This window comes from Symphalangus syndactylus, chromosome 2 (genome assembly GCF_028878055.3).
Source record: "Symphalangus syndactylus isolate Jambi chromosome 2, NHGRI_mSymSyn1-v2.1_pri, whole genome shotgun sequence".
In the NCBI taxonomy this organism is placed as follows: Eukaryota; Metazoa; Chordata; class Mammalia; order Primates; family Hylobatidae; genus Symphalangus; species Symphalangus syndactylus.
The window spans coordinates 119,971,334-119,987,615 of NC_072424.2; the positions used below are offsets into that span (position 1 = coordinate 119,971,334).

At 35.5% G+C, this 16,282-nt stretch overlaps 1 protein-coding gene across 3 annotated transcripts in view; it reads left to right on the plus strand.

The window, feature by feature from the left end:
- The window catches only part of VTA1 (vesicle trafficking 1), a 72,740-nt gene that overhangs the window by 33,242 nt on the left and 23,216 nt on the right, over positions 1 to 16,282 (plus strand). For all 3 annotated transcript variants that reach the window (XR_010116940.1, XM_055265790.2, XM_055265800.2), the window contains exon 5: positions 9,538 to 9,646. Coding sequence is in view for 2 of the 3 variants with exons in the window: in XM_055265790.2 (XP_055121765.1) it covers positions 9,538 to 9,646 (109 nt within the window). In the remaining variant the exon portion in view is untranslated. The remainder of the gene's footprint in view (positions 1 to 9,537; positions 9,647 to 16,282) is intronic.

Here is a 16,282-nt window from a genome sequence, read left to right on the forward strand (position 1 = left end):
TATTCTATATTCTAGGAGTGACCAAATGATTAAATATATTGAGGGAGACAGTTTTCTCACTTTTGGGGAATTTAGTTATAGTGTGGAATGCGAGAAGACTAGATTGTGTTGTGCTGTTAAGTTGCAATATCTTCTTAATTCATGCTTTTAAATATATTACACTAGATGAATAGATATATTTATATAGGTATAATATGTATACTATAGTTTCTGTATCTCTATACTCTCCTAGGAGCAATGATGCAGCAGTAGCAGTGAGCACACAGCATCCCTAGTGCCTGATTTTCTATTCTAATTTTATTCTGCATAAGGAACCAGGACTTTCGTAAAAAGTGCTTAATCTAGGGCTAAGTCCAGGAAAGCTACAGATAAGGCCGGACCTTCTTGTGACAGAAAGTAGAAGTGTTATCATAATCATAGGACCCAGAAGCTGACTTGAAAGGGTTCTCATTGTCCAAGCCAGGGACAGTTTGAGCATAAAAATGAGAATGATAGTAATGGATGATAACTCATTGAATAAATTAAGAATCTGTATAGGTCCAGACTGATACATATGAAGAAATAAATAAATGAATAAATAATAGAAGAGCAGAGAAGGCTCTTTGTCATAGTATTCTAACTATAAATATACAAATAATGATAAAATTAGGAAATTGTTAGTGGGCTTTAAAAGTAGTAGGTGGAAAGTTTGATAAAAAGAAGTATATTTACATGTCTCTGAATATCTTACCAAATTGCTTATTGATATCAGAGGAAAATAGTAATTCAATAATGAGAAAACTTGTCACGCACGTCCTTAGACCAAGTCATTAAACCTAACACCACTAATATTGGAACAACCCACATCATGTGCATCCTAATAAGATGATCTGAAAAAGACAAACATCGCTTCAGTGATAGTGCTGCCAAAAATGTATAAGCCGAACATCATCATGAGGAGACATCAGACAAATCAATAGACATTTTACAGCTTGGTTGGTATTTTTTAAAAAGTCAAGGTCAAGAAACACTAATCATGCTCCTTAGATTAGATCTGGGCCTGGGGGAAAAATAACTACAAAGGACATGACTGGGACAATTGACAAAATTTATTGGGACTGTGGAGCAGACAGTAATGTTGTGTAAGTATTAAATTTTCCGATTTTTGAGATTGTCCTAGATTTTGGAAAGTGCAATGAAAGGGTAAGGGGACATAGTGTCTTCAATTTACTCTTAAATGGCACAGAAAAAAAAAATATATATGTATATATATACACACACACAGACACACTTTTTTTTTTGAGATGGAGTCTTGCTCTGTTGCCCAGGGTGGAGTGCAGTGGCACGATCTCACCTCTCTGCAAGCTCCACTTCCCGGGTTCACGCCATTCTCCTGTCTCAGCCTCCTGAGTAGCTGGGACTACAGGTGCCTGCCACCATGCCCAGCTAATTTTTTGTATTGTTAGTAGAGATGGGGTTTCACTGTGTTAGCCAGGATGGTCTCAATCTCCTGACCTCATGAACTGCCTTCCTCGGCCTCCTGAAGTGCTGGGATTACAGGCATGAACCACCGCGCCCAGCCTGACACACACACTTTTTATATTTTTATATATATATACTTTTTATACATTTATATGTAGAAATAAATTGATAAAACAAAAATTAAATAGTTGGAGAATCTGAGTAGAAGATATGTGAGAGTATGTTGTGCTATTTTTAAAACTTTCTGTAAATTTGATGAAAACTGTATTTTTTTCAAAAAATAATTAACATTGGTTTCTTTTCTTACCCCAGTAGATTAAGTATTAAACAGTTACCAACCATACCTTGTTTGGAAATCTTTTGTTTACTTGGAAAGTATATTCCAATGTTATGATATTTTAAAAATAGAGGAGTTATATTTAAGTCTTTGTGTATTAAGTTATAGTTATGATTTGGGGGGTATAGTTTTACTCTCCCTTTTAAAAACTTGTTTGATGAAATTATAGTTGCTTTGAAAAATATAAAAGGATTAAAATGTTGAATGAATATCAGGAAATACATGTAAGCTGTGACTATAAATATTTCAGTATCTGAGTCATTTTGATAATAAGTTTGTTTATGTGTTTTTCAAGCATTTCTCATTATACCACGTCTGAGTGTTCTGGGAGTTATGTGGAAGTCTTGTTTATATAATAACTTGGGAGGTTGAGGGACTAAGAGTATACATGTATTTGTGATGTTGCCGCAAAGTTAGAGATTATTAATCACATTTTTATCACTGACTACTTTGAAAATCTTATGAAAGCTGTGGATTCTCATGCTAATGTGTATTGCATTTTTGCATGTAATTTGGGGGGTGTTCCAGGAAGAGGCAAGAGAGAGTGCTACATTTTTGAGACTACAGTACAAGCTACCTATTCTTGTTCAAGAAATAACAAGGAGAACAATGCGGCCGAATCCAGAATGAGAAGGAGGGATAGGATAGGAGATGAGAATGAGGGTGGTGGGGGGAGGATTCAAACAGAGAACTGATAAAATTTGACTTGTATTTTTAAAGTATTGTTCCTTTCTGTAATGGACAAGAGTGGAAAAGGCAAACTCATTAGTACGTTATTAAATAATCCAGGTAAAAGATAATGCTTGCTAGGACCAGAGTTTGCAGAAGAGGACATGTTGAGTAGTGGTTGGATTCTGGATATATTTTGAATGGAGAGCTGACAAAATTTAACAGATTCATTGGCAGAGTGTAAAAGATGCAGAGAACTCAAAAATGACTCCAAGGGTTGGACCTGACAACTGTAAGATCATTCTTAACCATTGTGGCCATTTATAGACTTGGTGGGGGAAAATCAGGAGTTGGTTTTGAACTTGGAGGAGCTTATCAAACATACAGGAGAAATGTGGAATTGGATGTATGCTTATACAAAATCCTAAGGTTCAGAGAAGTCTGAACAGAAGATATAAATTTGGAAGTTGGCAGCAAATACACCTCATGGTATTTAAGGCTGGTATATTTAAAGCCATTGGACTGCATGAGATCATCAAGTGTAGAAAGAGGAGACAAGGAATCCAAGAGCTGAAGCCTGAGGTACTCCTGACACTGGGACGTGAAAAAGAAGCAGTATAAAAGGACTGAAGGAGCGCACAGCAAGGGAGAAGGAAAACCAGGAGGTCTTGATAACCAGGAAAGCAAGTGTAAAGGGGGCATCAAGGAATGGGGTGGGAAATAATCCCCTGTTCATGCTGATAGGCGTCAAGGAAGATGGCATGTAAGCCTTGAATTTAGGTGGCAAAAACTACAATTACTTTCACACCAACCTAATAGCAATATAGAAGTAATCTGTAACCTTGATGAAAGCTGTTGCAGTGAGTGGTGGAGATTAAAAACTTGCCTAGGATGGGTTCAATATAAAATCAAAGAGGAAGAATTAGATGGAGACAGCTGGTGTAAAACTTTGTCTTTCAAGGTGACTTTTTGGTATGCTAATGGAGAATAATTTATATCAAATTTTTCATAGCTCTAGCCAGGAATTTATTATTACACTCTTGTGATTCTTATAGGTAATAAGTTTGAAAATCCCTCCTCCAGCCTATGGTTGCTGTTCTCTAACCAGTCATGCTTCAGTGTAGCAAGTGATTTAAAAATTAAATGAAAATTCATGCTAATTCTTAAGTGGCCAAAATTTGCAGTTGTCAGTGATTCTCGTCAATCTAGTAACAAAACAGGAACTTGGAGGCCAAGGACAAAAGTAAAAGTTCTTTTTGCAGTTCCTGTCTGTTAGAAAGGATGTTTAATCAGCCAAAAGGAGTTAATGAATTTCAAAAATACATCTTGAAAATTTCCTTTTAAAATATTGTTTAGTATCCAGCATCCTTTACATCCTTTATTTTAAATAAAACAACATTGAAAAGTGAATTAGGGGAGTTACAACTGCCAGAAATTTCTGCTAAATAGTATATGCATCAGTTTGTAGGAATAGGGATGTTTTGGAAACAGGGTGAAATAAAAATTAAATACGTTGCTTTACTAAAATGAGCCCTTTTCAACTTAGTTTCTTAAATTTCACATACTAATGCAGAAACTCAAATTGGTTTAAACTTCTCTACACTGCTCATGCTTAGATATTAGGACTGAAAGAACCTTCTAAAGTCATTACAACTTTTCCACTAAGTCTTTAGACAGGATTAAATTATTTCAGATAGAAGAAAATTTGGCCTAATTTTAAAGACCCTCAAAGAAGGCAGTTTAAACTTTCCTTAGCAATTTATTCATTTACTTTTAAAATAGTTTTCTTCGTAACTACCAAAAGGTATATTCTGCATTGATAAACATTAAGTAGCTGACCTTTAAGGCTTATTTTCTGTTATTTCATCTATTTTAATCTGAGTTGCAAATTGCAGTGTGGTAATTGTAGTTCACCAAGATAGACCTGAATGAGTGGCTAACTTTACTACTAAAACAGTATGACCTTCAGTAAATTACTTTACTTTTGTAATGACGTTTCTTCATCTCTAAAATGATATAGAATCCCAAGAAAGAAGGATGAAGAAATAGGGACTTCAGATAAGACACGTGTCACATTTAGGGATGTCTGTTATTGCGTGGTTTCACATTAGACTCTAAAACTCATGCTTGACTCATTCATCTCATGTATCCCCAGCACTTAGCATATTACCTGACTTGAGTAAATAATAAATAACTGTTGACTTACTGGAACTGAGGGTGCTTCATAGGGAGTAAACATTTGCACTTAGCCTTGGAGGAAAGGAGACTGGGCAGAAAGGAAACCATGTTAGATAAGAGAGAATGGCATAAGAAGAGAACGCAGGTAAGACAGGAATCCAATCTTGATTGAGGGAAATGGAAATAAGACTGAGTGTCCACAATGTGGAGGGCCTTGAATGCCAGATTAAACTGTATTTACATTGAGCCAGTCTTATAATGTCTCAAAGCCTTAGTGTGAGTAAAATGTGACCTGCCTAAATTTCGAGGTTCTGATGAAGACCAAGTAGAGGAAAATGTGTGGAAGTGCTAACCTGTAGAATGCTATAAAGATGTCAGTCTAAGACTTTAATCTTGTCTTGCATTTATCTTACTTATCCAACTAGCATTTAATATGTTATCTTCTATCCATGGCATATTGGTTTATTTATCTTTATTCTCCAAATATTTCCTTATTTCTACCTTTGCTTGTACTTTTCCTTCTCTCTAGAATCTTGTTATTGCTTCCATTTTTTCACATCTTACCCATCTTGTGTGGCCAAACTAAAGTATCATTTCCCTTACCTTATTCTGTTTTTTCTTATTCTCTGAACTGTTCCATGTATGTACTATAGGAAACAGGTTTAACACTTCTTACTAAGTGTGTTTTTATAGTAATAGTTCTTTGTATTTTAATTTCATATCCATAGCCAGATGATTAGCTCCCTAAGGGCGGAAATAATGTATTGACTTATTTTATATATCCCATATTGCTAATTAAAGGTCTTAATTAATAGGAAACTTTTACAGAGCCTAAAACTATGTTGAGGTTAACTATACATACCTTATGTTTTCCCCCAAAGAGGGAAAGTTTAAAAATTTAGGGTAATTAATTACCTTCATTAGTTTTCATTGCTGGAGCATAGGTTAATAATAAACATTTTAAAAGAATGTCATTTTGCAGAGACTGAATTCAAGTGAACATAGAGACTCAAATCTGATACTAATCCAGCATTTGTAGCCCTTGAATTCTAATTGCTCAGGATTTTGAAAAATTAAAAATAATCTGGAAAAGTCAGTGCTTTAGCACATATATTCTTTGCTCTGAAAAAATGAAAAAGGAAGAAAAAGGTGAACCACAGGATATTGCTGTTTCTATAGGCCTAAAACAAATACTGGAAATTTCAAGTCATTCTATCTAACTGTATCATAAATGTAACAGAACTTCCTAAATCCAGTAGCCACTTACATGCCACAGAAATAATGATCTCTTGTACTACCACAGAAATTTCAATTAGAATCAGTTAAGCTTCCATACATTGGAGATATGTATACTTCTTGAGCAACTACTACATACTGGTCACAAAGCCAAGTGCTTGGTATAAACAACAGGTAGACTCTGCTTTTAATGAGCTTATATTGTAAGGTATGTGGGTGTTTTGAGGGTCGGGGAGGACACTTTGTCAGCATCCTTATATAATTATAAAGTATGATAAATGTTGTTTTAAAAAAAGATGTAAGATTACTGGAGAGTCTGACCTTAGATTGGGAACATCAGGAAAACCTTTCTGAGGAAGTGGCATTTGATCTGGCATATGAAGAATGAGCTGAGTAGGGGTGAGTTAGCTGGGTGAGGAAGAAAAAAGACAATAGGCAAACAGATTGTATGGGCCATGGCACGTGTAGTAACAGAAAAAAATGCATAGCTGGATAGTAGTCAGTGAATGGGATAGGGACATTGAGAAGAGGTTGGACAATCAAGAACCAGGTAGAGTAGACCCTTGTATCCAAAGTTAGAGTTTATTTTGCATTTTAACTGAAAAGATTGACATGAATGGATTTATATTTTAGAAAGATCGCTGTACTCAGAGCATTGGATGAGGAAGATGTGGTAGGGGCTAGGGCAATAATAGAAGTTGGGACAAATTAGGGGGCTATTGCAGTGAAAATGGGGAGATGAAGACCAATCAGGGTATGTTTTGAAAGGAAAATCAACCGGATTCTTGGTGAATTAGATAAGGGAGTGGGGGGAGAGGCAAAATATAGGGAGAGCTGTTAAAAATGACTCCTCCCATTTACTTGAGAGTGAAGTTCCCAGAGGGCAGGAGAGGTGGTAGGGGGATCAAAAGAACAGTTTTAATTTTAATTGTATGTGAGACATCCAAGCGGTGATGTCACATAGTCGGGTATTTGTCAAAGCAGATTCTGGCTAGATTCATAAATTTAAGAATAATAAATTTATCAATAGTATTTAAAGCTATGGGAAGGCATATGAAGAGGTTAAAAAAATAAGCTAGATGGCAGGATCATGATGCTTGTATGAATCTGGTAGGTGGTATAATGGCTTAAGACAGCCCACTGTGAAATAATAACTGGCAACTGATATGATGTATGAACTGGAGATGGAGGAGAGGGAGAATGAATGAATATACATTATCTGAAGGGAACTACCTCTATTCATTCAGCTCAGATAATTATTACTAAATAAATCTGGGCCCAGAGATTTCATTTTTAAAAGAGAAGTTAGAAATTTAGCTTTTATGTAACTTTTCCCGTATTTGGATATAGAAAACATAATTCATATTTAAAATTCTATATGAGTTATTATTGATTGCGCTATTTTGCACTCTGTCCTAGGACAGAGTATTTAAAATTACTTGAAGGTCAGCTGGAGGATTAGGAGCCGAAGGAGATCAGAGAGAAACCAAGAGAATAGAGTGTCACAAAAACTAGAGTTAGAGAAGGTTTCACAAAGATTGGCATAGTCCAGGGCTTTTAATATATTTACAGAGTATAGCAGTTTGGTAAGATGATACCTAAAAAGTGTCCCTTGGATTTTCTAGTGTAGACTAGGCAGTTGATATTAGCAAGAGCAATTCCTCAAATGAACTGACAACTTAAGTGAGGAACAGGCTGACACATGTGGGCTCCCTGCCAGTAAAAGACACAGGCATATTCAAATTCCCTGACCTTTTGTGTTACTGGAGAATATGAACTAAACAGAAGAAATATACCCTCCCCATCCCCCAGAGTGAACTGAATGGTGAAGAAGTGAAGACTAAATGTGGATACTTCTGTTGGAAAGCTCGTTTGTGAAGTGGAGCAAAATGTCATACCTGGAAGAAAATCAGAATCAATGTGTAGATTTTTTTAAATGAATATGTAAGAGGAGTGTTTGATAAGAAGGAAATGTGATACAAATTTAGTAATTTAGGGGTTAATTTTTTTAGTTTTCTGTACAGAAGCTACCTCTAGTAGTATCTAGAGACTCACATTATAGAATACTCAACTAAGTATCTGGACCACCTGCTGCATTTGTACTTATCAATGACTTCATGGATCTTTGCAAAAGAATACTCTTATTTCTTTTTTTTTTTTGGCCGGGCGGAGGTCCGGAGCTGGGCTGGTGCAGTGGCGCAGTCTTGGCTCACTGCAACCTCTGCCTCCTGGGTTCACATGATTCTCATGCCTCAGCCTCTTGAGTAGCTGGGATTACAGGTTTGTGCCACCATGCCCGGCTAACTTTTTGTGTTTTTCATAGAGACGGGGTTTCACCATATTGGCCAGGCTGGTCTCCAACTCCTGAGCTCAGGCAGTCCACCCTCCTTGGCCTCCCAAACTGCTAGGATTACAGACATGAGCCACTGTGCCTAGCCCTCTATTTCTTTATTTATTTCTTTTTTTTTTTTTTTTTTTTTTTTTTTTGAGACAGAGTCTTGCTGCATTGCCCAGGCTGGAGTGCAGTGGCATCTGCCTCCCAGATTCAAGTGATTCTCCTGCCTCAGCCTCCCAAGTAGGTGCAACTACAGGCACGTGCCACCACGCCCAGCTAATTTTTGTATTTTCAATGGAGACAGGGTTCCACTACGTTGGCCAGGCTGGTCTCGAACACCTGACCTCGTGATCTGCCTGACTTAGCCTCCCAAAGTGGTGGGATTACAGGCGTGAGCCACTGTGCCTGTTTTCAAATAGTAAAACCATGTTCGCTCTGGAAATCTAATGTGCATATAAATCACCTGGGGGTCTTGTAGTGCAGGCGCAGGCTGGCACTTGTAGATCAGGTTCAGTAGATCTGGGGTGGGCTTGAAGATTCTGCATTTCTAACAAGTTCCCAAGTGATAACGATGCCACTATAAAGGTCAGTTGAAAATATAAACTAAAAATCACTAGCACATCCAAAATTCTAAGAGATTTTTATATTTTTTAAAGCAAATTTTTATCTTATATCCTGTAACATTAGCATATCATGTTACATTAGTTTTAAGGCATAGAAGAAGAGGCAACTAACAGGTTCTTCATGATCTTTTCAGTTAACCCAATGAGGTATTATTTTTCCCTTTTTAGAATCAGGGTAACAGGTTCAGAGCTGTTAACTAGCATGTGACTAGTTAAAAAGTCAGATTTACCTGCCTATCAGTCTAGCATTTGCTTTAACCACCACATCTTAATTTTCTTTTTATTTTTTTCTTGATTTGTACAGATCTGTTTTTTTGTCTTTAGTGAGAATAATTCAATCTATTGTTATTTTTATATTTAGTCTTAGAATTCTACTTTAGCCTATTTCTCCCCTGTGCAGAAGAGTTGCAAATTTTGCTGGAAGGACACTCCTGTTTTTCCATTGCATATACTTTCTGAAATGTTATATGCTAAAAGAACTGGGCATATGTTTTGAGGACAATAGCTTTTCATGAATTCTGTCAAGCCTTAAATACTTGGTGGATTCCAGCAGTAGGGTGGGGTATTGCCAGTTTCTTTTAGAGCTGTAATCTGCAAAAATAGGTTTTATCTCAGAAATATGATACAGGTCATCATAAATGTTTACTTTTTACTTCTTTACCATAGTCCAATGTTGATATAAAAATGCTCTCTTTTAGAATGTGAAACACAGGAAGTATGCCAGATGGAAGGCAACATACATCCATAATTGTTTAAAGAATGGGGAGACTCCTCAAGCAGGCCCTGTTGGAATTGAAGAAGATAATGGTATGTATTTATTTATTCTGAGTAAAAGGACTTAGTAGAATCATAATTATTCAGTACATTACTCAAAGTTTTTGGAGGGAACAATACAGTTTTGTTTTCATCAGGCCCAGAATCAATGAAAGTTAAGTATAAAATCATAAACTTAAGGACAGTGAGAAATAGAAATAACAATCAAACGGCTGTAATACCTGTCCATGTGAACAAAGTGACTTATCTGTCTCCTACTTTTTTTTTTTATTTATGAGACAGAGTCTCGCTCTGTCGCCCAGGCTGGAGTGCAGTGGCGCAGTCTCGGCTCACTGGAAGCTCCGCCTCCCAGGTTCATGCCATTCTGCCTCAGCCTCCTGAGTAGCTGGGACTATAGGTGCCTACCACCATGCCTGGCTAATTTTTTTTGTATTTTTAGTAGAGACGGGGTTTCACCATGTTAGACAGGATGGTCTCAATCTCCTGACCTTGTGATCCGCCCGACTCGGCCTCCCAAAGTGCTGGGATTACAGGCGTGAGCCACCGTGCCCAGCCTCCTACTTTTAATTAGATTTCATTCCTGTTATACAGGAAAGGCAATCCATTTATAATTTATAAAATGTTTTCAAACCACGAAGAATACTGTATCATTTTTTGTAAATCTATTTGAGTTGTGTAGGTTATTTGGAGAGTTAGTAATACATTCACATGGTTCAAAAAAAATCATGGAGTATATAAAAATATGAAGTGAATTTCTCCTGTCTACCACATCCCCCATCTTCCCAGATCCTCCCAAAACTCAAGCATTGTTTTTAGTTTTTTTTGTGTATCTTTACAGAGATCATTTTTTATGAATTTACTACCAAGTAGAAACATATATGCTCCATTTTTTCATGCCACTGGTAATATACATACTGTTCTGTACCTGGCTCTGTTTTTTTTTTAACTTAATATGTACAGGAAAATTTTACCATCACACAGTGCATTTTACAAATTTTAATCACGAAAAAATAAAGGTCTTATTATTTTACTTGGCCTTTCAGTTAATGTGTAATAGAAAAGGGAAACCTTTTTTCACTTACTTGTTTTTTATGTATTAGACGTAGTAAATAGATGGTTATAAAGGGAACGACCACTGTTCTTGGAACTGAGAAAATTCCAAACGATCCTTGCATTTTGTTACACACTTTTATGCATTTGTGAAGATAATTATCCAATGCAGGCATCAGTAAACTTTCTTAAAGGATCAGATAATAAATATTTTCAGTTTATGAATGATACTGTCTTTTTTTTTTTTTTTTTTTTGAGACGGAGTCTTGCTCTGTCGCCCGGGGTGGAGTGCAGTGGCGCAATCTCGGCTCACTGCAAGCTCCGCCTGCCGGGTTCACGCCATTCTCCTGCCTCAGCCTCTCCGAGTAGCTGGGACTACAGGCGCCCGCCACCACGCCCGGCTAATTTTTTGTATTTTTTTTTAGTAGAGACGGGGTTTCACCGTGGTCTCGATCTCCTGACCTTGTGATCCACCCGCCTCGGCCTCCCAAAGTGCTGGGATTACAAGCGTGAGCCACCGCGCCTGGCCGATACTGTCTTTTTTGCAGCTGTTTAGCTCTGCTGTTGTAGTACAGAAGTAGCCATAGATAATATGTAAAAAAGTGAGTGTGGTTGTGTTCCAGTAAAGCTTTATTTACAATAACAGGCTGCCAGCCCACTGGCCATAGTTGGCCAACTCCAATCTAATTAATCTCTTTAGATCTATTATTATAATGAATTATATTGAAAGATTGCCTATTATTGAACCAGTTTTACATTGTGTAATAAACCCCACTTGGTCATGATATATTTTTTTTTTATTATACTGATGGGTTCAGTTCACTACTATATCATTTAGGATTTTTATGTTGACATTTATAACTAAAGATGGTCTACAGTTTTCCTTTTTGGTATCAATGTTACGATGTTATGCTTACTTCATAAATATAATCAGAATGTTTCTATTCTTTTTCTATGCCTTGGAACAGTGGAATTATCTGGTCTTTAAATGCACCCTAGAAATTTTTTCTAATTAATCTCTTTAGATCTATTATTATAATGAATTATATTGAAAGATTGCCTATTATTGAACCAGTTTTACATTGTGTAATAAACCCCACTTGGTCATGATATATTTTTTTTTATTATACTGATGGGTTCAGTTCACTACTATATCATTTAGGATTTTTATGTTGACATTTATAACTAAAGATGGTCTACAGTTTTCCTTTTTGGTATCAATGTTACGATGTTATGCTTACTTCATAAATATAATCAGAATGTTTCTATTCTTTTTCTATGCCTTGGAACAGTGGAATTATCTGGTCTTTAAATGCACCCTAGAAATTTTTTGTGAAACCAACTAGCCGTTTTACTTTTCAGGACTATTCTAGATGTTGTATTTTAGGTATATTGAAATACCTAATAAATTGTCAATTTGGGGTTTTCAGCATTCTTTCAATATCAGTAACTTCTCTAATCTTAAAACTCTTTTAACATTTTGCCTTTGAAAGTAGGAAGTGTGCATTTGGATTATCATGTTGATCTGTTTTGTTCTGAAATGGTTATTGTAGGCCCTTACGATTAATAATGCTAACTAAATAGATTATTAAATTTAGATAGTTTTTGTTTTCCAAAAGTCAGCTTAAATGGAAGTTGTCATTTCTGTTATTTATTTTCATACAGATTTGATGGAGTTTCTGGATAGTAGAAAATTGTAAGCTACAGAATACTAATAATAAATCCTCTACAATATAAAGGAGAATATTTTCACTGCATACTTTTTCAACTCATTAACTTAAAACATAACCTGTTGTCATAATCAGGGCTTAATGTCATAACCTCTAATAATGTCTTCTCAAAGATAGCCTATATATCTATAAGATATAATGTCATTAAATCTGAATTTGTGTGAGAAAATTCTTCTTTAAGACTTTGATTTGTTTTCTTTTTCTGAGTGTAGAATTATATTCTGTTGTGTTTTAGGATTAACTCTTGGAACATAGTCTAAGTGTAAAAGGTAGTATATTTCACAAAAACCTAATTGTCTATTGTTCTGGCATTGAATTTCTAGTAAAACCAGTAGAAAATAATAGATACTGTACTTAGTTAGATAAAGAACAAAAGAGTATATACTTTTGAAAACAGTACTATGTATTAAGTTCTAGCTGAATACCACATCACCGTGACATTTGAATAGATATTACAAACAGGCTTCAACTTACGACTTAACTTATACCTTTTCACCTTTAAGAAGATAGCAAAGCAATATGCATTCAATAGAAACTATACTTCGAGAACCCTTACAGTCATTGTTTTTCACCTTCAGTACAGTATTTATTAAATTACATAAAGGCTTTGTGTTAGATGATTTTGCACTAATGTAAGTGCTCTGAGCATGTTTCATGTAGGCTAAGGCTAAGCTATGATGTTCAGTAGGTTAGGTATTTTAAATGCATTTTTTACTTAGATTTTTGACTTTCAGTGGGTTTATTGGGATGTAACACCATCATATGTTGATGAGCATCTGTATATAGAATTAATGATATAAAAAAAGAACAGTAGATCATTGAAACCACTCATTTTATATGGTAAATTTGTTTTGATACAATGTTAAATTTACTGGCAAGTTGCCACAATGATATAAAGAATTCCATTATGCCTTTGATCCAGAATTAAACATTCTCTCATTGATTCATAGTCTGTCCCTCTTTCTCACCCCTTGTCCCCTTTTGTCTCTCCCCACTCCACCTACTACACATAAAAAAGGACATGAGGTTATTTTATGTATTTGTGTCTGTGTGTGTGTAAAATTTTAAAATACAACCTGGTGTCATAATCTGGTGTTAATATCATAATTTTTAGCAGTATCTCCTTAGAAATGGCTATGGCTTCACAAGAGGATGTCATCATGTATATATTTTGAAGTATTTGTTAGTAAATTAGAGATACGCTGTTTTACTCCTGAGTACTTCTGTATTTCCTAAGAATAGTGGCATTCTTTTTACTACAGTGTACTTATCAAAAGCGAGAAGTATAGTATTTATTTAGTGTATCATCTGATCTCCATCTGTATTCAGATTTGAGCAGTTGACTCAGTAATACCCTTTGTAGTTTTCTTCCTGATGCACATAGATCACACATTGCATCTGGGTGCCATATCTCTTTAGTCTCCTTAATCTGGAGTAGCTCCCCAGGATTTCTAGTGTTTCTTTGACTTGATGCTTTTGAAAAGTACAGTTACTTTTTAACTGTTCCTCAATTTGTTTGTCTGATGTTGCCTCATAATTAGTTTAACCCTATGCATTTTTTGCAGAATAGCCCAAAATAAAGTTGTGTCTTCCCTGCCTTACATTAGAAGTATACTATTTTGGTGAAATATTGGTGATGTTAACTGATCACTTGGGTAATGTGGTGTCTTCTGTGTTATTCCCCATTAAAATTATTTTTCCCTTTGCTATTAATAAGTAATTTGTGGAAGATACTTTGATATTATGTAAATATCCTGTTTTTTATGCAACTTCACCCCCTGGGTTTAGCATTCATTGATGATTTATCATTCTTTTTATTTTAATTAGTTGGCACTCTACCATAAGGACGGACTTTCCAGTCTATACGTAAATAAATGTGTGTGTTTATTCATTTAATTACTTACATCAATATGGGCTCATGAATTTATATTCAGTGATTATAATTCATTACTCATTATTCTTTATTATGATCCTTTATGTGACTCCTGTTGCAGCTTCTGCACCAGTTGTGGCTTCATTACTTGAGCAAATTAACATTCTTTGGTACCAAGTATACAGCTATTGATCTGGCCAGTGCCCTTTTCTTCATACCTGCCCATAAGGTTCACTAGAAGCAGTTTGCTTTCAGCTGGCATGGCCAGCAGTACACCTTCACTGTCCTACCTCAGGGGTATATCAACTCTCCAGCTCTATGTCACAATTTAGTTTGCAGGGATCTTAATAGCCTTCTTACCCTTCCACAAGATATTACACTGGTCCATTATATTGATGACATTATGCTGATTGGACCTAGTGAGCAACTACTCTGGACTTAGTTGTGAGATATTTGCTTCTCAGAGAATGGGAAATCAATCTGACTAAAGTTCAGGGACCTCAGTGAAATTTCTAAAGGTCCAGTGATATGGGGCATGTCAAGATATTCATACTAAGGTGATATTGTTGCATCTAGCCACTCCTACGACCAAGAAAAGAGAGGTACAGTGCCTAGTGGACCTATTTGGATTTTGGAGTCAACACGTTCCTCATTTGGGTGTATTACTCTGACCCATCTGCTGAGTAACTCAATCTTCTTTTCTTTTTCCTTTATCTTAACTATTCTGTCCTTTGAGTTTCTACATTAATTTTAGAATTAGATTTTCAGTTTCTCTTTTTTAGAAAAAATGTCTACTGGCATTATGGTTAGTATTAAACTTAGGGAGAATTAATTGTCTTTCAGTACATGAACATAATATATCTTTCCATTTATTTAAGCTTTCTGTAATTTCTTTCAGTGGTATTTTAGATTTTTTGAAGTAGAGATTTTTACCCCTTTTGTTAAATTTACTTCAAGTATTTTGTGTCCTTTCATTCTCTTATAAATGAAATTAATTTTTTAATTTAGTTTTCTAGTCGTTAGCTTCTAATATGAATTACAATTGATTTTTGTATAATCTTTTATCTTGCAACCTTGCTAAATTTACCTATTGATTCTGATAATTACTTTGTAAATTCCTTGAGAATTTGTATGTAGGTACCCAGCTTTTGTCAGCTTGGTATTTATGTGACTTTTTTATCCTTATGAAATGGTCCTTTTTATCTCAGCTAATATTCCTTGTCATTGATTCTATGTGTCTGTTATTAAAATTAGTCACCAGCTTTTGTCTGCTGGATATTTACATGGTATGTCATCCTTTTAGTTTAAACAAATCTAGATCTTTGTTTTAAAGTACATTTCCTGCAAAAAGCATATAGGCACTTTTTTATTCTGTCTTTCAACCCCTGTGTGAGAAATAGTGTTTAGTTCATTTACATTTAATGTAATTGCTATAGCTAGATTTAAACCTATTTTGCCATTTCCTTTCTGTTAATCCCATCTGTTTTTTTTCTCTTACAGTTTTTTCCCCCCTCTGGTTAGTTTTTTCTCTTTCATTTGTTATGTCTATGTTTTACTTTATGGCCTTGAACAAATTTATCATAGCTGCTCTAAAGTGCTTTTTTGCTGATTTTCAGTATCAGGGTCATTTTGAAGTCTTTTTTGTAGACTCTTTTTTTCACATTTTCCTTTTCTTCCCTAATTTTTAATAACTTCTATTTGTTGATAACATGTTGAAGCTCCTGTGCATCCTGTTATCTTTCTCTGCAGAGTCTTGATTCTTATTCCAGCAGACTTGACTTGCCAGAACTCAAACTTTGTCCCCCTCTTTCAGCTTTAAGTTGCTTTTCTCCAGGGCCCCCTAGAGTCTTACCTGAGTGTGCATAATTCAGGGGCTTGTAGGTATTTAGTTGGGGTTCATACAAACATTTCATGGCTCACTTCTTGACAGCTCTTTCTTTTGTGTAGACTATTGAGTGCCCTCAGATGAAAAGCCACATAAAATCAAATGTTACCTGGTAAGATTTCCTCTTACCC